Here is a 20,352-nt window from a genome sequence, read left to right as displayed (position 1 = left end):
ATTGTTCCACTGAGTCACTCTGCTTTCATGTATCTTAAGAGCAGCAGAGTTTTGAACACTAACAAAAGATTCCGTATCGCAACAATATTCCTTGTTGAATTCCATGAACGTAGATAGTCTTTAGAACGTTTTCCAACATTCTCATCACACCGGTGTGATCGTATACAGTATATCTATGGGTGTGATGGTATCTGCTGAAGGGCATTCACAACAGAATCTATGTTTCTAAGTCATATAGGGACCTACTGTAATAATATGAATTTATGCAACTTTGGGACCTCTCTGCTGCAATGTTTTTTTGTTTTTTTTATCTGAAAGCCAGCACAAGCTGTTGATAGGCATTTAGGCTAATTTCTTTTCAAGACATCATAGTGGAGGAGATCCCTGACCCGTGTCAACAATAGTGAGAGGTTTTAGAACTGTGTCAGACATGTTGTTTAATCTCAACAAGTAGTTCCTCTCAGTTCCTCCATAGAGCCTATAAGAGGGAGGGGAGGGGCACAACTGACCAGCCATCTCTTCATGTGAAAGGGCCCATTGATGGGAGGGCATTGATATTCCGCTGGAGTGCAGAGTTGAATGCGCTAGTGTGTGTGTGTGTGTGTGTGTGTGTGTGTCTGTGTGTGTGTGTGTGTGTGTGTGTGTGTGTGTGTGTGTGTGTGTGAAAAGCTAACTCTGGCCAGGGTCCATAAAGGCCCAGCCAAGACCAGGGCTGATCCCAGGGTTAGCTGGTGGTATTAGCCACGATAGAAACAAGTTATTTGAGAAATATGTTTTGAATATTACCTACCTAAAAGTTTCAGTTAAAAGTTTTTTTGTATCCCTCATGCCAGAAGAGTATCCACAAACGTTTGAAAAAATGTACGTCCATTCCCTTAAAAGTAAACAAATAAATAAACATCACACAAATGCACATCCAGTTGTTTGTGTTGTTAAAAAGAGATGAAGGCCCCTTTTCTCCAGGGGTTGTTTCACACTCATAAGTCTCAGATGTATCCAGATGTGTCTGTTTCTCTCTCTCTCTCTCTCTGTGTGTGTGTGGCTGTCTGTCTATGCACTGATTGTGTCATACTGAGTCGTCGTCACTCCCACAAATCTGAGGCTTGCTGGTCATGTTGACAGATATAACTTCCCTTGTTTTCTTTCTCAATCCTCATCACTCCATCTTGTCATCATGTTTTCTTTCTCTCTATCTCAGCATGTCCAACCACGCTTGAGTCACAAGCTTTCATCTCTGTCGAACCCACGTAGAGACTCATCTCTCTCTCCCTATCTGAAGTCAATACACTCCTGCTGGGTAGAACAGAGAGATAAAATAGTTTGGTTCTTCCTTGAGAGCAGAAGGGTTTGTGGGTTTGTGGATATTGCAGTTCAGAGCCGTGCTCCAATTCATTAGGGGATTGCTGTTCAGCAAAGCATTTAGGAGATTTAATGCTTGTAAAGTGACAGGAAATACATTTTAGTGCAGGAGGTGTGTGTGTGTGCGTGTGTGTGTGTGTGTGTGTGTGTGTGTGTGAGTGTGTGTGTGTGTGTGTGTGTGTGTGTGTTTTGTGTGTGTGTGTGTGTGTGTGTGTGTTTGTGTGTTTTGTGTGTTTTGTGTGTGTGTGTGTGTGTGTGTCTACTCTACATATATGATGAAGTGCATTGTCCTACTATGATGCTGTAATGAAATGTCAGCGGTCAGCGTAGCTTTTCTCCTCTTCTCTCGCTCATGGCCAGAAGTATTAAATGTGTGTGTGTGTGTGTGTGTGTGTGTGTGTGTGTGTGTGTGTGTGTGTGTGTGTGTGAGTGTGTCCTCCCTCTCCTGGGCAGAAGTGTCAAATGGCTTTAGATAGGTTCACTATGCTTTTCATTTGTGCTTTAAGGTAACCATTTACCACACATAATGCAGTTTAAATACAGACAGTATACCGCCAGTGCCTAGAATAAAGAGAAATATAACTTTCTGAACTTATTTAATCTTTCTGTGTGCTTGCTTTCCCTTAGCCTCCACCACAGTTACATGTTATAGCATCTCCTCAGTTCAGTCAGTTTAGAGAGAAATGTCAGCCGTGTTTTGGTGTTTGGTCTGCAGTGGCGCTGACAGAATAGGGCTGCCAGGGAATGTTTCTCCCCAGCCAGTACATCAAAAGAGCTCCAGAATTGCTTCTGTCACTGCACAAGATTAACGATTGCTGTTTGGGCTGTCTGTTAAACGTAACTCAGTCTGTCAGCTGTCACACGAAGAGAGACTTGGAAAAGAAATAGTTTACTTTTTCGCTTTTTGAGGCTCGCAATCAAAGTTGCATGTCAGCGTGTGACATCATGTCGCGGAGGACGTTGCATCAGAATAAAGCCCCAGATCCAATGTGGCGGATCCAACACATGTCTGTCTTGGCCCAATCTATGTCTGATCTGGCTACTTAAGCCATACGACACTCCTGTTTATGAGGCCGGTAAAGGATATACCCATGGCTGTTATTCAGCCTCCGGCCCTCAGTCAGAGGCAGATTGCTTCAGGTAATCACAGTCGTGGGGACGTATGTTACCAACTCCAGGGGTACGAGCATCTTATTACTTCTACACAGCAATTCTACAACAGACTAATTGAGATTGAAGACACCAGAGCATGTTTCCTGTGGGGAAGCAGAGACAGAACCAGAGCTTGGTTGGGAAGTGAGAGTGAATGCTGTGGCTAGCTGGTAGTGAGCAGGCTGGGCATCTGCTGTCGAAGCTGTGATGGCAGGGCAGGCTCTTATTCTTTGCCATGGAAATTTGATTTACATCACAAGGGAGGTGTTCCAGAATCGATAGAGACATGCGGCGGTCTCCAGGACTAGCATATGGCCTACAGGAAAACACAATTACAGGTCTGGAGTTTCTCCAGCAGTGACCCGCAGAACCGCCCCCTCCCGATCCGATCGATATTCACAAAATAGCCCTGTGATTTGATTTTTTCACTGGGGCTCAAGCAGAACATTTTAATTGAGGGTTTTGCTAGCAGCATCTGCTGGGAGAGAGAAACTGTTTTCATGCACAGAGATTTGAACATAAACTGAAAAAAGTATATGTGCTTTTCCACAGAACACAGAACATAGCAGAGATTCAGCCACTGTTTGAGAAGCTTTCTTCATGCAGGGCTACCTTGTTTCACATCTGGAGTCTTTAGTTTATGTAGCAAAGATGGTAGTTTTTGCTGCTAGTCATTAAGGCCAGTTCCAAGGAGAACAGGGATGCACCGATCTTACAACAGAGGCCCCATTTTTTAGTTTTAAAATGCCTTGTCGTGATTGGTCGGTGGTAGTGTAGTGGTTAAGGAGCTGGGCTAGCGTGCAGTAGCCTGAAAGTTGTCGGTTCAATTACCGGCTTCCACCGTTGTGCCGTTGAGCAAGGCACTTAACCCCAAGTTGCTCCAGGGACAATGTGATCCCTTGTAATATAGCTGACATATATAAGTCACTTTGGTCAAGAAGTGTCTGCTAAATGTAATGTAATGATTGGATCACATGTGGACAGGCGAAACACGTTGTCGTTTACGTCTATCGTGTCTACAATGTGTCCAGCTGACCACTTGAGTCTGCGTTGGGTTGCATTGGGTGTCTGTGCTACAGAAGGGGTGAAAGGACAGAGACACGTCAGAACACAATATGTTCTGAGCCTTTGTGGTGAAATGCTTCCCAGACCACCTGTGCAGTAGCATGTGGTTTGAGTGATCGAAGCACACAATGCCTCTTGGAGGTGTAGTGCTGTCCACCGAAAACAAATCGGAAACACAGTTGGAGTGCTGCTGGCCTGCACACCAAAACATGGCATAAGATATGACCACAGCCCATTCCTCTGCAGAGTGATCTCTCATAAGTACACTCTGTACCATAATTTCCCAACTATTAGCCGCGGCTTATACATTGATTTTGCAAAATTTCTTCAGCTATAAGGGTTAATACATGGGGGCAGTTAATATGGTATTAATATGGGTTTGTTTCTTTTAACTGGCATAAAACACTGTCCTGCAGCTTATGCACAATGCGGCTACACGGGAAATTACTGTACGTGTTTGCACTGGACACCATGGGACCCTGCAGCGCCGCTTGTAGTACCCCTGGACAATTGTAAACACTGGCCCTCACACATGGTTATAAGAGATAACACTACCCATTCCTCCACAGTGTGATTTCTGTGTGTATGAGCCTGTTTTATGAGCCCGTAATACCACTTCTAGCACCCCTGAACACCAAACGCTGCAGTACCATAGTTCTAGTGTGACCTAGTGTCCCAGTAGTAAACCTCTTTGATTCCAAGATTTGAAAACATTATTTACGAACCAAACACAGTGGGATACAGCAGTGCCAGCTGCCAACCCCCAGTTTTGAAAGTGTATGAATTTATCAGATTTAAAAAAATGGGCTGCCATTTATCAACATCAAAGAGCGAGGCGTTTGCACTTTGCTTTTATTGCCTCTGTTTGCTGACTCATGAGCAGCACCAGCAGCACCATTACTAAAACAGTCCATCAGAAATGACAGCCATACCAGCGAACAGCATGCACGTGGAGCTCTCTGGAGTCCGAGCGCTGGCACATGGCTTTTCAGCCTCTAAAAACAGAGATCCCACAGTGCTACATATTCTATTTCTGTATTCAGCATCAAATCGGCAACAATAATCTGACAGCAGTAAGAATGTCATTATTGCATTTTTCTTGTATATTTATCGTTTTTGTGCATTTGAAGATTTTCAGTTGCACGGGAGGGAGGGGCGAGCTAGCTCTCTGTTTTGTTTGAACGTCAGCAGAAGTGACGTTACCCAACATCGCTTACCTTAGCATTTTTTTCTCAGGCTGCTATAGGTTTTTGCCTACAAATCGTTATGTCAGACCAAGAAGAGAATGGTATATAACGAAATTATTTGATTAACATAATACTATGTGTGGAGAGCATTCACTCACCATCGTTATCACATTTTTGGTGGAGGTGGCGTTTAGAGGCTTTTGCATCTGCACTCTTCATTTGCTTTCTCTGGGTCAAAGGTCAACATCTGACACTAAAGTGACACATACAGTACGCCATACACAGACAGACAGACACACACACACACACACACACCCACACATCCCACCAGCACTCACCACTGTGTTGTCACCCATGCCACCCATTACACACACTCAGGTGCTTTAGGGCTGTTTTGGATCTGGAAAAAGAACACCAACATCATCACAGAGCTAGGGTAGAGAAAAAAAAGCATTGGAATTGTTGTCTTTCTCTAGTTGAGAGGTAAACAATAATGAAAACGTATACATACTGTTTAATAAGTATGTTATTGGGGCAGTCGTGGCCTGCTGGTTAGCGTTTCGGACTTGTAACCGGAGGGTTGCCGGTTCGAACCCCGACCAGCAGGCACGGCTGAAGTGCCCTTGAGCAAGGCACCTAACCCCTCACTGCTCCCCGAGAGCCGCTATTGTTGCAGGCAGCTCACTGCGCCGGGATTAGTGTGTGCTTCACCTCACTGTGTGTTCGCTGTGTGCTGAGTGTGTTTCACTAATTCACGGATTGGGATAAATGCAGAGACCAAATTTCCCCTCACGGGATCAAAAGAGTATGTATACTTATACTATACTTACTATACTGAATGTTATTGTCCCTAAACCTAACCACCTGACCACCACCTGTGAAAAGTGCATTGTGCTTGCTTACAGTAATAATTTAGTACCGGTATTTAACAGGTATGAACAGATTGGGGAGGAGAGGAGACAGCAATTTGGATAACTTATCACCTGTTAGTAGAGAAACTCTGCTTCCTATTTGTCTGACTAATTCTGCACTTATCTTTAGGGGAGACATCTTGCCTTGCTGGTTCTGATGCTTTTGAGCTCTTTTCTTTGAGACGGTGCTGTTGTGTAAAGGGCTCTTTGTCTCCTGACAGCAAGCTCCAGTAAGCTCCCATGTATCAGCCTTCATGGTTTCCTCTCTGTAGGATGCGACAGACTCAGAGAAGTTAATTAAAAGGATGGGGATGAGAACGCAGCCACCAACGGGGAAAACAAAAAGATGAAACTATGCGATAACAGAGCATGGACCAAAGAATGTAGTTTCAGGAACAGTGTGTATGAGTGTGTGTCTGAACATAAGTGCTTCTGTGTGTATTTGTGTGTGTGTGTGTGTGTGTGTGTGTGTGTGTCTCTGTGTATGAGTGTCTGTTTGTTTACAAGAGTTTCTGTTTGTTTGTGTGTGTGTGTGTGTGTGTGTGTGTGTGTGTGTGTGTGTGTGTGTGTGTGTGTGTGTGTGTGTGTGTGTGTGTATGTGTGTGTATTGGTAAGGACCCAGGCCTGGCTGGTGATTCAGTGGATCTTTCTTGTGTCCAGGGTCCTGGTCCAATCTAATTATTCCCACTGTCAAAGTACCACTACCACTCTTCATCCTCCTCTCTCTCTCTCCTCTCTTTCTCTCTCTCTCTCTTTCAAATTCAAAATATGTATTGTCAAGTAGGCACTTGTATTGCATAAGTAGTAGTAATTACATATAGTACAAAAAATCTGAATATATATCGAACACACATCATCAACAGATAGAAGAAAACAGAATCAGAATATGTTCTCTCTGTCTTTCTTTCTTTTCCTTCTTTCTTTCTGTCTTTCTTTCTCTTTCCTCTATCCTTTTTATCTTTCTGTCCTTTTGTCTGGCACTCTCTCTCCCAGACACTCAATAATTCAACGCCCACTCAGGAGATGATTTAGAGACGGCATTGGTCACGCTGTCACAATTTGACAAGAACAGAGCCGTCTCTACCACAGTGCCATCACTCACATCAAAATCTACTTACATCTTATTTTTATAATGTCCACATCAGCCAGCCCTGGGGCAGAAGATAAATCCCTTTCTTCTTCTTTTTTATGCTCAGCTCTCCACTGATGATTATCTGCTAAAGAAATGAAGCCATATTCCAACCCACAAGCCAGAGACCCACTGTGCTGTAGTGTAGACAACGCAAGTGAGAATGCACTAATTAGCCCAAGCTAACCAGTTCAGAAAGTGGCTGCTTCAAGTGTTCAGTGTGTAATAGAACCACACTGGAGATTTAGACATGCTGGCGGCAGATAAATAGACCAGAGAAAAACATTTTGTTTTCAGAGGAGGAGTTGCCCTTCAGAGGATTATGGAGCACATTTTGCCCCTCATGTTGTGTGACCACAGTAATATTTATAATAATAATAATAATATAATAAAGATTTCTATAGTAGTTCTATGGTAGTGTATAATACTTCTATACCCTTACCCTCTATAGTCAAGTCAAGTCAAGTCACATTTATTTATATAGCGCATTATATGCACAGAGTGCAACCCAAAGCGCTTCACACAAAAAACAGCATGCCAGATGGAGAGGCAAAAGACGCCAGCATACCCGTTACTAGGCAGCCATCGTACATAAAACACACATGACGGGCTATAGCTCAACACACAGTAGGCTTAAGACATAAATCAACAAATAACAAACAACAAACAAAAAAAAGAATAAAGTAAACATTTCTAACACAACAGGCCATACACACACTCTACACAAGGACGTAGACAAAGACAACAACAACAACAATCAGTAGCCTATAAGTCCATGGGCAATGCTGACTCTTGCCATTGAACAACAGACAGTCGCATGTTGGTGTTGAACAGTGTTCCTATAACATTCCTATAGTTCTTCTATGGTATGTCCCAAAATACTTAGATAAGATAAGATATAATCTATATTAATCTATAGTTTTCCTATTCCAAAATTACTATAACAATTTGTTCCAAAATGCTATACTTTTCATAAGGGCTATGTGGTAACAGTGGGATTACTGTAATAAATATTAGCTTTATAATGAGGGCACATATGGAAGTAGTCTACACATCAATTTGCTTGTTACACAATGATAATAGTGGTATTGCTCTGTACTATTATTATATAATTGCAATGTTTTTGTGTAGTCTAACAATGTATTAGAATGTAATGGTGTTACTGTAAACTAAGCTGTTGAATACAGTCCCTCTTGAAGCTTAGATTTTTAACCTGTCAGGCACAGTATATATTTAAGTGTATGCGACATATTGTGACACGTCATTATCATAAACACACTTGCAATACACTATGAAGCTAAGATTACTCAGGTTTATTGTAAGGTTTATTGAACAATGGCAATTCTTCCTTTCTTTCCCCAAGGATGCCATATTATGTTCCGAGTTGGTAATTGTGAGTGAGGACTGCAAAGGGAAGAGAGCCTGAATATGTATAACAACATCAAAATGGTCTAATTTATCTTTTTGACATCAGTCATGTTTGAAACCACTCTTCTCACTATAAAGAGCAGGGGATGGATGTCACTGGTTTTGTGCAGAGGGGACATCTGAGTGAAGACTGCCATTTATCTCAATCTCCTTCTCTCAAAGCTTTAATCTGCTATCTGAAAGTGCTTTCCATCTGATGGCGCAGGCTACACACAGTCCCCCCCCCTCCCTCTACAACTCGCCACTGATTGCCGAGCTTGTTTCTGGTAATGAACAATTGTACAGAACCTCTGTTCTGACTCAAAGCCAAGATTGTCATTATTCGTGTGTCTCTCAGCTTCTTAAAAAGGCATTTGCACCGCGCGCGACAGAGTGGAGTTTAATGTGGGGAAGACGAAAGGCTGCCCGTGTGTGTAATAGTGTCCCACACTCTTACCGTCTCCGCTCTCTCCTGGCCCTGATATGAAAGGCGTCCGCAGGTTCGCCAGCTGACACTGAGACCGTAATTACATTCACTGAGCCACGGTGCCGTCGCTTGTCAAACTTCAAATAATTACTTTGGAGCAAAATGCTTCATGTGCGCCTGTCTCGAGCTGTCGGGCTGCATTTGCAAGCTAGCTAAAGATTGGCACATCAATCCAAGTGTGGATTTTTTTTAAATAAAGAACCTTTTTAAAACTCTTTCAAGAAGGGGAAGTTCCGCTTCTTTTGGTCGGAGCCCGAATAATGTATGAATGCAGCAGCTGCGGCTTGACTCCATTTGGCTTCAGCCAATCCCTGTGGGATAAATGGTTAGGTGAAAGCAGCAAAAGGAACACTTATTATGATGGGCAATTTCTCCTCTAATATACAGTAAGAGACCTCTCTGCTTTGAATGATTTTTCCATTGAAACGTTGTGAAGATGAGATGGTATCAGACCTCTGCTATGAGCTGAGGAGGCAGCAGCTGCTGGATCTTGAGAGGAAGAAGAAGCCTATCTCTCTCTCTCTCCCTCCCTCTCTCTCTCTCTCTTTCTCTCAGCTGAGTGAAGCACCCTCTCCTTTCCCTAAGGGTCTGCTGATTTTTATCGCCTTCCTCACACACAGTGCAGGTCGGAGTAATGACTCTACACCTCCCTCTCATTCTGTTTGATAATTGTTAGTCATAAAAGGAGGCAAATCTTTCACTAATATGAATTGGAGAGGGGCGGAGTGAAAAGGCATTTAAATGAACTATTATAGCCAAAGGTTATCTGTTCTACTTGACACCCTTTTATTTATTTTTTTAAAAAAGGCCTCTTGGAAACCTCATCTACATTTTTAAACGCTCATTAGCTAAGGCTCTTAACCCTCCTTTCAAATCGTATCTAATCACATTACATAGCGAAGGCAGCATTTTTAAATAACATTATGGTTTATGGGGCTGTATTGAAAACATCTCAGTGAGAGAGGTCTGTGAATAAACGGTAGACACACAGCCAAGGAATATGAAAGCTGGAAATTGGACTCTGGTGCTAAAGCCATATACTATAGACTATATCCTGCGCGTTTTGGACAGTTTAATTACAATTGACCTTGACAGGTTGACCTTGACCTTGTGAAAGGTCAATTGTTTTTGGTGGGTGTGGGAATGGGTTTGAGGGTGAAGAAGGCAGTAAACTGGGTGGTGGCCAGGTTGTTTGACTAATGATAATACTTTAAATGACTAGGTTTACGTGTGTATTGACTTTAGCTCACTATTCAGTACCGAGGCATTACAGTTATCCTTGCCTAACTGAATGGTTTATAAAATGTGATTGATCCTGATGAATGTAAATGTTGTAATTCTTGTTTTTTTTGTAATAGTTTTTGTTTGCTTTCACTGGCAAACACATGCGAACGGCCTAAGGAGATCTGTATGAACACAGGACTGTGGACTTACCATTTAAATTGAACAGTTTAGAATGCTGAAGAGAAAAAACATTCCAAACATTCCAGAATATAATGTGTTTGCTCTCTTCTCTCTGTGTCTCTCCAGAGTTGAGCACACACGTCAGCCACAGAGGAGGGGACTCCGAGGGCGAAAGAGAGCTCAGCCTGGACACGGGCGGCGGCGGTGGGCCGATCGTCACGACGCAGTCTCCGCTGAGCGACCCTGCGCGGCAGCCGCGCCTGAAGGACCTACTGTTCCATGAGTCGCTGCTCACCAAAGACTTCAGCGGAGACCAGCACTTCTTTGAGCAGCCGCCGGCCACCCCACCCTCCTCCTTGGCCCCTCGGTCCAACAGCGGTGACCCCTCCTCGTCTCACCACGTGCCCCACGAGGATGCGCCCGCCTTTTCCGACATCGCCACCACCGTCACCGTAGCCGCCACGACGCCTATGACGACGGTCACCACGGCAGCAAGCATCTCAGGGAGCCTGGTGTCCGTGGCGCGGAAGGGGACCACCAAAGGTGTGGACAGGACGGCTGAAAAGTCACCGCCGCCAACGACTCAGGCCTTGACAACACCTGTCATTCAAACCACCTCCTCGCCAATCAGTGTCCAGGGACACACTCATTCGCCTTCAGTGGGGGCAGGACTCTCTGGTCCTAAACCAATCAGCACAGAGAGCACGCTGGCGCCTCCAGCCCTGACAACCTTGATCACACGGGACAAGTTCCGGGATAATGAGTCGGAGACAGCAAACGCTACAGGCAGCTCGAGTGCTGTCACAACAGTGAAATCTCAGCCATCAGCCAACGCAGATGAGAAGACAACCACCAGCACCATCACTACAACTGTCATCACCACCATACAGTCATCAGGTAAGAAAGCCCCTGACACCTATTACAGCTTCAGCCAGGGAGTTTTGAACGTTTTAACAAAAAAAATCTGTTCTGCAGCAATATAAGGTTCTATAAGGACATTTTCCAACATTCTCATCAAAAGTGGTGCCGATTTTGCTGTCCAACATAAAATGGCTAAACTGATTGTCTGCTTGTGGAGCTTTTTATTGGATTTTCTTGTGTCCAAATAAAAACCTAAAATGGGCTAGGGGGTCAAAGTTTTATGACCGGTACTCTCAGGAGCACTGAGCCACCCCTTGACCTGCATGGCCTTCCTCAGTCCTCAGACATAAAGCAGAGAGAGAGAGAGAAGAGGGAGAGAGAAAAAAAAAGAGAGAGAGAGAGAGATACATAATGCTGTAATGCTGTAAAGATGGATCCTCTTCAGTTTGCATATCGTGCCAAAAGAGGGGTGGATGATGCCAAAATCTACATATTGAATGCCATCCATGAACATGTAGAAACACCAAATTCTTTTGCCCGGCTCCTATTTGCAGATTTCTCATCTGCCTTTGACACCATTCAACCTCACATGCTGGCTAAAAAACTTATTGACTATTTCAACCTGGATCATCAGATAATTCTGTGGATTACAGACTTTCTGACCCAAAGAACACAGACAGTGCTGGTCAACAAGAGGTTCTCTGACATCAGATACACGTCCACTGGCTCACCCCAAGATTGTGTCCTCTCACCACTACTTTTCATCTTGGATACAGATGACTGTAGAAGTAGAATGCTGATCGTCACCTAGTGAAGTTTGCTGACGATACTGTTCTCCTTTCCCTGCTACATGGTTCTGTCCAAGATCACGGGCCTGTCCTCAGTGAGTTTGTGGAATGGTGTGATAGCTCATTTTTGGAGCTAAATGTTACAAAGACCAAGGAGATGTTCATTGACTTCACTAAGCATGGAGGAAGCAGGACTGCAACTACAATCCATGGGGAACCAGTGGAAGTTGTACATGAATATAAATACCTGGGCATTATCATTGATGACAAACTGCGTTTTGACTTTAATACAGAGGTGATTATGAAAAAATGTCAATAGAGGCAGTATTTCTTGAGGAAGCTTTAATTCTTTTGGAGTGAACAGGAAGATTCTTAGCATTTTTTTACAGCTCCTTTATTGAAAGTATACTGACCTTTTCATCCATGTGCTGGTTTCACTCCCTCTCAGTCAAAAATAAGAAACACCTCCAGAGCTTTGTGAACACATGTTCTAAAATCATTGGCCACCCTCTTCCGTCTCTGACATCACTGCACGACCAGGCAACATTAAGGAAAGCCAACTGCATCCTAGAAGACTCTACCCATGTCCTACACAGGGTTTTTGAATGGCTGCCCTCTGGCAGCCGTCTGCGCTGTCCTCTGGCTAGGACTAACAGGAGGAAGACCACCTTTACTTTTGAGGCTATTCGCCTTTTGAACTTGAATCCAAGCCCCCTCCAAGCCCCCTCCTCCTCCATCTCCTGGGACTAACCACCCCCCCCCCCCCCTTACACTCCTGTCTGTCCTATTATTTCTTTGTCTGTCCTGTCTTATACAGTATGTTGTGTTATGTCTTATATGTTGTGTTTTGTCTTATATGTTGTGTTATGTCTTATATGTCACTGCATAGAGAAAATTGCCCCTCGGGGATAAATAAAGTTTTTTGAATTGAATTGAATTGAAGTTAAAGGAGAGGACAGTGAAGGCTCTTGTGTTTGAGATTGGTTCTTCACACTCCCACTCCTCCCTGGTGATGTGCTTGTGGACTGGGGAAGTGTTCAGAGTTAATTATGGGGCTGGAGGATCAGCAGGGACAGGAGTGTGAGGTCAGAGGTGGCACTATGATGTTAGACGCACCTCTGGTAGTAGTTTACTGTGTTTGAAGTCTCCCCCACACTCTCTCTCTCTCTCACACACATACACACACACACACACACACACACACACACACACACACACACACACACACACTCTCTCTCTCTCTCACACACACACACACACACTCACACACACACACACACACACACACAGAGACGGGACACACTTCTTGTTTTTGTTATGTCAACCCTTTACTCCCACTCTCACCCTTTCTCTCTCTTCCTCTCAATTCAGTTCAATTCAATTCAAATATGCTTTATTCGCACAACAAATCATCTCTCTCTCTCCCTCCCTCCCATCCTTTCTCTTTCTCTCTTCCTCTTGTTCTCTTTCTCTCTCCTTCATCCTTTCTTTCTCTCTCCCTCTCTCTCTCTCTTTCTGTGTCTCTCTTTCTCCTCCAGCCCCATGTACTATGAACTTCACCGATCCTGAAGGTTACATTGAGATGCCGCCACAGGACTCAGCCGGCTTTGACTCCACCAACGACTGCACGTACCTCATCACTGTGTATCTCGGCCACGGCATCGAAATACAGGTACGACTGAGCGATTCATGCACATGTGTAATGGTGGTAGCGTAGTGGCTAAGGAGCTGGGCTAGCAAGCAGTAGTCTGACAACTTGTTGGTTCAATTCCCGGCTTCAGCCATTCTACCCTTGAGCAAGGCACTTAACCCTGAGTTGCTCTGGGGAGAATGACCCTTGTAATATAATTGACATATGTAAGTAAGATACAAGCGTCGTGGCCTACTGTTTAGGGCTTCAGGTTTGGAACCGAAGGGTTGCCGGTTCGATCCCCGACCAGTGGGAATGGCTGAAATGCCCTTGAGCAAGGCACATAACCCCTCACTGCTCCCTGAACGCCGCTTTAGCAAGGCAGCTTACTGCTCCAGGTTAGTGCGTGTTCACTGTGTGCTCTATGTGTTCACTAATTCACGGATGGGATAAATGCAGAGACCAAGTTCCTTGTATACGCAAGTATTCTTGGCCTAGAAGCCTGATTTACATTGAAATGAATAAATGTAAAAAATAGTTGACCTCCACTGGACCACTTGGAACAATGTCATTGATATGGTGGTCAAGTTATCAACACCTTTTTTGTCAGGCGGCTGTGTAGGATTTTGAGTTTTGAATGCACCATGACTTTTGCGACAGCGTTCTTGCATCGACTTGCATTGAAGTTCATATAGCACCACACGTGGCCACGAAGTGTACAACAGAGTATTACAAGAGAGAGCCGGCCTGGTGCTAGAGGATAGTGGAGAGTAATACAGAGTAATACAGAGCATAAAGGTGGACGCTCACGACACACACACACACACACACACACACACACACACACACACACACAGAAGAGAGTACAGAAACCCCTTTACTTCACAGGTGTCTGGTGTGAAAAGGCTGATTCAATACAGACCCCCTGTTGACATATCCGTAAATAATATATGACACATGAGAGCTTTACTGCGGGGAGATAGAGGATTGTTTACGATGTGTTTACATGCAGTCCTGTGAGGCGGGATTGTTTATAGTTCATGTTTTTACATATGTTGACATCCACCAGAGCAGACTGATGTGTGTGCACGGTGCGCACAAAGTCGAAAGAGAAAGAATGGCATGAAGTAGTGTACAGTCACATTCTCTAGACCTGCAGCTTTGTAATAGAAAACCATTATACCAGTATATTACCAGTGTGTGTGTGTGTGTGTGTGCGTGTGTGTGGGTAAGACTTATTCATGGCCACTGTTTATAGCCTCTCCAAAGCTGTCAGTAATCGATCAATCAGTCAGTTAATCAAGCTTTCGTGCGCCATAGCAATACAAGGTGCTTTCCAAAAGGAGAGTTACCATAAATTAGAGGTCTGCGCGGGCCCGCTCCCGCTCCATTCTGTCCCGCTCCCGCAATATTCTGTCCCGCTCCCGCAATATTCTGTCCCGCTCCCGCACGCTCCCGCAATATTCTGTCCCGCTCCATTCTGTCCCGCTCCCGCAATAATGTGTCATTTGTAGTCCCGCTCCCGCCCGCATCTGTGACATGATGTCCCGCTCCCGCCCGCTAAAGCCCGCACGCAGGAGGGATAGCCTATTCAGCTTTTCTTTCTGTCTCACGAAAGGAGCACACACACCTTAATTAATTAGTCATGATTGTGTTGTCCACTCTGAGACTGCGCCTCTCTCCCTCTCCATCTCTCTGTCTCCATTTCTCTCTCTCTCTCTCTCTCTCTCTCTCTCTCGGTCTGAGACTTGTTGGACTGGCTGGTGCTCTGAGAAGAGAGGTGGACTGAGGGCTGTATGGATTTATAGGGAGACAGGGAGTAATTATTCTCCTCCTCACTGTTCAAATCAATAGAGTGAGAAGTTCAAAATAACACACACACACACACACACACACACACACACACACAGAGACAGACAGACAGACAAGACAGACAAAACAGACAGCCAGAGACACACAAACACACACACACACACACACGCACACACACACACACACACACACACACACACACACACACACACACACACACACACACACTCTCACACACACTCTCACACACACACACAAAAGTATCACCAATGCTTAAGCATAACAGTGGGAATACAAAAATCGTTCCATTGACCTCAGTATTCTCCCGTTTTTTAAACACAGTGCTGAGTCTGACTGAAAAGGAACGAGAGGGCTGGTCTGACGCTCCCAGAATGCAACATCTCAGGTGCACACAGGAGAGGCTGAACATCACAATCACATTATTCAATTTGTGAAAGGCAATGATGGCACTGTTTGAAAAAGCTGTAAAAAAAGGATTTTGTTAGTGAGAAAGCCATTAGAAGCAGGCCAGAGCATTAGTTTATACAGCAGAGACCTTTACCGGGATTATACTGGCGAGTTTATGTTCCTCCATTCACTCTCTCTCTTTCTTTTCCCTTAGTTAGAGTGCACTAGCCATGGAGTGCCTCAAGCTACCAACATATGTTTCCAGGGGGCATCCCTGTCCAATCTATTGGTTTTGTGTTTTCAGCTCCGCTGTCCATATTCCATGGATCCACTGTCCAATGTCCAGAGAGAGAGACAGAGACAGCCGGAGAGAGAGAGAGAGAGAGAGAGAGAGAGAGAGAGAATGAGAGAGTAAGAGAGGAGAGACAGAGAGAGAGGGAGAGAGAGAGATAGAGAGAAAGAGAGAGAGGAGAGACAGAGAGAGGGAGAGAGAGAATATGAATGGCTGCAGAGCGCTGTTGGTTGGTTGGATGGATGGATGGATGGAGGGAGTATTGGAAGGATGGCTGTAGAATAATATATCTGAGGGATCTGTATGACTGATGCTTAAAGGTCCAGTATGTAGGAAATAATGGAAAATAAACTGTAACCATTCCAAAAATGATCACCATATGTTGTCAGAGAGTGAGGAAACACGATGAATTGAAGTAATGGCTTATTTGACAACATTACTCTAACCCGTGAAACCCCGTAAAACCCATGAAAATAAATCAGTTACGGGGCGGAATCTCTTGGAATTTTCGTTTATGTTTTGAACGATTAATTCTAGAATAGCGTATTAATAATGGTCTAGCGCGTCCTCCTATTTGGGTTGCCAAATTAGCAAAGGCCAACTGTCAACAGCTGTCAGTTGTAGTCATGAACGCCTACAAGAGGCAGGCAAATTTCCAAAATTAAAACAAGAAACAAATTAAGTGGACATCGAAGGAGCTTCCTGAGATGGTGACGTCTTCGTCAAACGAAGTCTGACGCAGAGCTGGCTATATTTCTCCACAACAGGTAGCCTATGCTAAACTTCATCTGCATCGCTAACTTCAGCTAAATATGTTACGTTGGTTAGAGAGGTATTTTTTGTTTTCACTGTTTCCGTAATGTGTAGCTGGGTCATGGTTGGAGAAACGTTAAAGCAGCTGCAGGTCAACTAACGTTAGCTAAGTCTTCATTACATCTGGCAACCCAGAAGAGGCTCGCATCTGGTAGTCTTGAGAACGTTCACCAGTGTTTTGATTTTGGCCAACAGAACGTTCGGTAACAATCCTACGCTGGCCTGTCTGTGATGTCACAGGTGCTAAAATGGTTCTGGAGGAATGTACTTCCTGATGATTGGCATCTGCTGTGATGCACTAGGATCTAGAGAGAGAGAGAGTAAGAGAGAGAGAGAGAGGGAGAGAGAAAGAGAAAGTAAAAGAGAGATGGCTCTCTGCAGAGTGATGTGTGGAAATGTGGATGTATGGTTCTCTCTCCCATTCTCTATCTCTTTCTCTCCCTCTATCTCTCTGTCTGTCCATTCCTTTCTCTCTTCCTCTCTCCCGCTCTTTCTCTATATCTCCCTCTCTCTCTCTCTATCTCTCTCTCTCCCTCTCTCTCGGCGTAGAGAGCAGACAGAAGGCTCCTGTTTAGCTCTAATTGGAGTAGAGGCTCAGGGAGCGGGGAAGCGTGGCTCTCTCAGCCTCTCTCTGCCGCCCTCAGGGGACGGTTTGCTGGCCCACACACACAGTCACACACACAGAAACACATACACACACACACACTTATTACACACACACACACACATGCTACACACACACACACACACACACACACACACACACACACACACACACACACACACACACACACACACTACACACACACATGCTACACACATTCACACACACAGTCACACACACACACACACACACACACACACACACACACACACACACACACAGAAACACACACACACACACACATACCACACACACACACACATACTACACACACATATACTACACACTCACACACAGAGACACACACATATACTACACACACACACACAGAGACACACACAAAGACACAGACACACACACACACACACACACACACACACACACACACACACACACACACACACACACACACACAGTGCCTGTAAGCACCTCATTATCTCTGCATGCAGCTAGGCCAGCGGTCAGCACTGTAGACTGTCAATGGGCAAAAGGCAGGAGAGCGGGCAAGAGAGGCCTCGTTATGGGTTAGAGATTACTTTACCCTTATTCTCCCTCGTTATGGGTTAGTCACAGAGATCACTTTACCCTTATTCTGCCTCGTTATGGGTTAGTCACAGAGATCACTTTACCCTTATTCTGCCTCGTTATGGGTTAGTCACAGAGATCACTTTACCCTTATTCTCCCTCGTTATGGGTTCGTCACATCACAAAGATCTTTTTACTCTGGTTCTCCCTTGTTATGGGTTTGTTACATGACGGAGATCTTTTTACTCTGGTTCTCCCTTGTTATGGGTTTGTTACATGACGGAGATCTTTTTACTCTGGTTTCTCCCTTGTTATGGGTTTGTCACATGACAGATCTTTTTACTCTGGTTCTCCCTTATTATGGGTTTGTCACATGACAGATCTTTTTACTCTGGTTCTCCCTTATTATGGGTTTGTCACATGACAGATCTTTTTACTCTGGTTCTCCCTTGTTATAGGTTTTTGTTCACAGGGATCTCTTTACGTTAGTCTCCCTTAACTACACTGAAATCAATCAGGAGAAGCAGACGCTAATGACCCTGAGATCTGTGTATCTGTGTGTTCTGCTGGGCAGCAGTAGGAGATACAGCAGCTCAGCTCAGGGGGGAGATGTGTATAATGCCGTATTCAGTATTTATTCTGTCCCCTTCTCTTCTGAAATAATGCTACATTTCATTTTTCTTTTCTAGAAAATTAAAAACTTTCCTTGTCACCTTGTCACCACACGATACATTACTGTAAGGAAGGAAACGGAATTGAAATTATTGTAGTGTAAAGCAACAACAAACTGTCAAAAAACTACAACCACATCCACTGTCAAGCGAACGTGAGCCCCAGTGAGCAGAGAGAGAAGTGGCCACCACCTTCAAATTTATATGACACTTGGATAAACAACTCTTTTACCTCAGTGGGTTTTGCTCAGTCAGCTGTTTGTTGGTGTTGCTCCTCCCTTGTAAGCAGCTAAATGTGATGACTTCTGCAACATTAAAGGCTATTTTTGTGTCTAACTTGTTTTACACATTAGATGCAGTGCACAGACTTCACTTCAAACAGATGGGATAAATCTCATTCAGCTCAGGTAGTGAATCCAGCTAGCTGTAGAAAGTGGTATCATACATTGTGACAGCTCCTTTGTCATGGCAGAGGAGTGTTTACTCTGGCTGCCGTAAAATTATATACAGTTGATCATATTCATTGTCAGACTGAAGATTGTCAGATTGTCAGTGTGAGATTCTTGACATTCAAACATTCAAAACACAAGAACATTCTGAGCAGCATAGCAAACAAAAGTGTTGTGTATGGTTTATGGTTTGGGTGTGGTGGATGAGTATATGTGTAAGTGTAAGTATATACTCTTTTGATCCCGTGAGGGAAATTTGGTCTCTGCATTTATCCCAATCTGTGAATTAGTGAAACACACACAGCACACAGTGAACACAAAGTGAGGTGAAGTACACACTAACCCAGAGCAGTGCTACAGGACACTTCAGCCGTGGATGTGGGCATAGGAGAGAAGTGCTCAACCCATGGGCGTAGATTTGCGTGGGGTCCGAAGGACGTGTCCACACCAATATCAAATAATGACTGAAATGTGCCCACCAATATTCAGGTTGAAATGGGGAAAAAAGCGCCTCATGCGGTACACAAAAGTTAAACAATTTCCCACTTCAGTACCGCCACCCAAAATACGTCTTTGAGACAGGCCTGTGTTTTGATTGGCTTAGCTCCCTGTAGCCTATGTAATGCTGTCGATTAGAAGTTTTTGTCCCCACCAAAGCTCAGACCAAACCTACGCCCTTGGCTCAACCATTGTCCCCGCCCACATTTTTTCTACTGGTCGGGGATCAAACCCTTCGGTTACAAGCCCGAAGCCCTAACCAATAGGCTACGGCTGCCCCACAAACGGTGATGGTAGCATGATCAGGTACCATGATAAGATATTTCAATATTACAGTAATTTCCTGTGTATTAGCCGCATTGTGTATAAGCCGCAAGACAGTGTTTTTTGCAAGTTAAAAGAAACAAAACCATATTAATACCATATTAACTGCCCCCGTGTATTAACCTCATAGCTGAAGAAATTTTGCAAAATCAATGTATAAGCCGCGGGCAGCTAATAGTTGGGAAATGATGGTGATAATACCTTTTATCTGGAATCAGATGTCTTTTATGGTTATGGTTATGGGATTTGGCTTTGGTCCTTTTACTTCTTGTCTACTGCATCTCCACATCTAGACTGTTTATTTTGTTTAGGAAATTGGCATCTGAATAGCTGACATTAACTGACAGTATTTTGATGCAGTCATTCATTCTAGACTCTTGTTTACATTTGCATGAACCATTTCTGAGAGGCTTCAGCCCAGTGCATCATGGGAAACTGTTTCATGGTGTGACAGTGCACGTCAGTGTCATCCTCATGGAGGTGGGCCAGGGAACAGGGGGGACAGATACGGCAGCT

The 20,352-nt window shown here is 44.3% G+C and overlaps 1 protein-coding gene across 5 annotated transcripts in view; it reads left to right on the top strand.

Moving 5' to 3' along the window:
• Window positions 1-20,352, top strand: part of sez6a (seizure related 6 homolog a) — a 126,352-nt gene that overhangs the window by 48,707 nt on the left and 57,293 nt on the right. For all 5 annotated transcript variants that reach the window (XR_007192905.1, XM_048237536.1, XM_048237535.1 and 2 more), the window contains exons 2-3: window positions 10,228-10,998; window positions 13,289-13,422. Coding sequence is in view for 4 of the 5 variants with exons in the window: in XM_048237536.1 (XP_048093493.1) it covers window positions 10,228-10,998; window positions 13,289-13,422 (905 nt within the window). In the remaining variant the exon portion in view is untranslated. The remainder of the gene's footprint in view (window positions 1-10,227; window positions 10,999-13,288; window positions 13,423-20,352) is intronic.

This window comes from Alosa alosa, chromosome 2 (assembly GCF_017589495.1).
Source record: "Alosa alosa isolate M-15738 ecotype Scorff River chromosome 2, AALO_Geno_1.1, whole genome shotgun sequence".
NCBI lineage: Eukaryota > Metazoa > Chordata > Actinopteri > Clupeiformes > Clupeidae > Alosa > Alosa alosa.
Note: the sequence above shows the minus strand (reverse complement) of the source record. Positions and strands in the feature narration are given on the sequence as shown.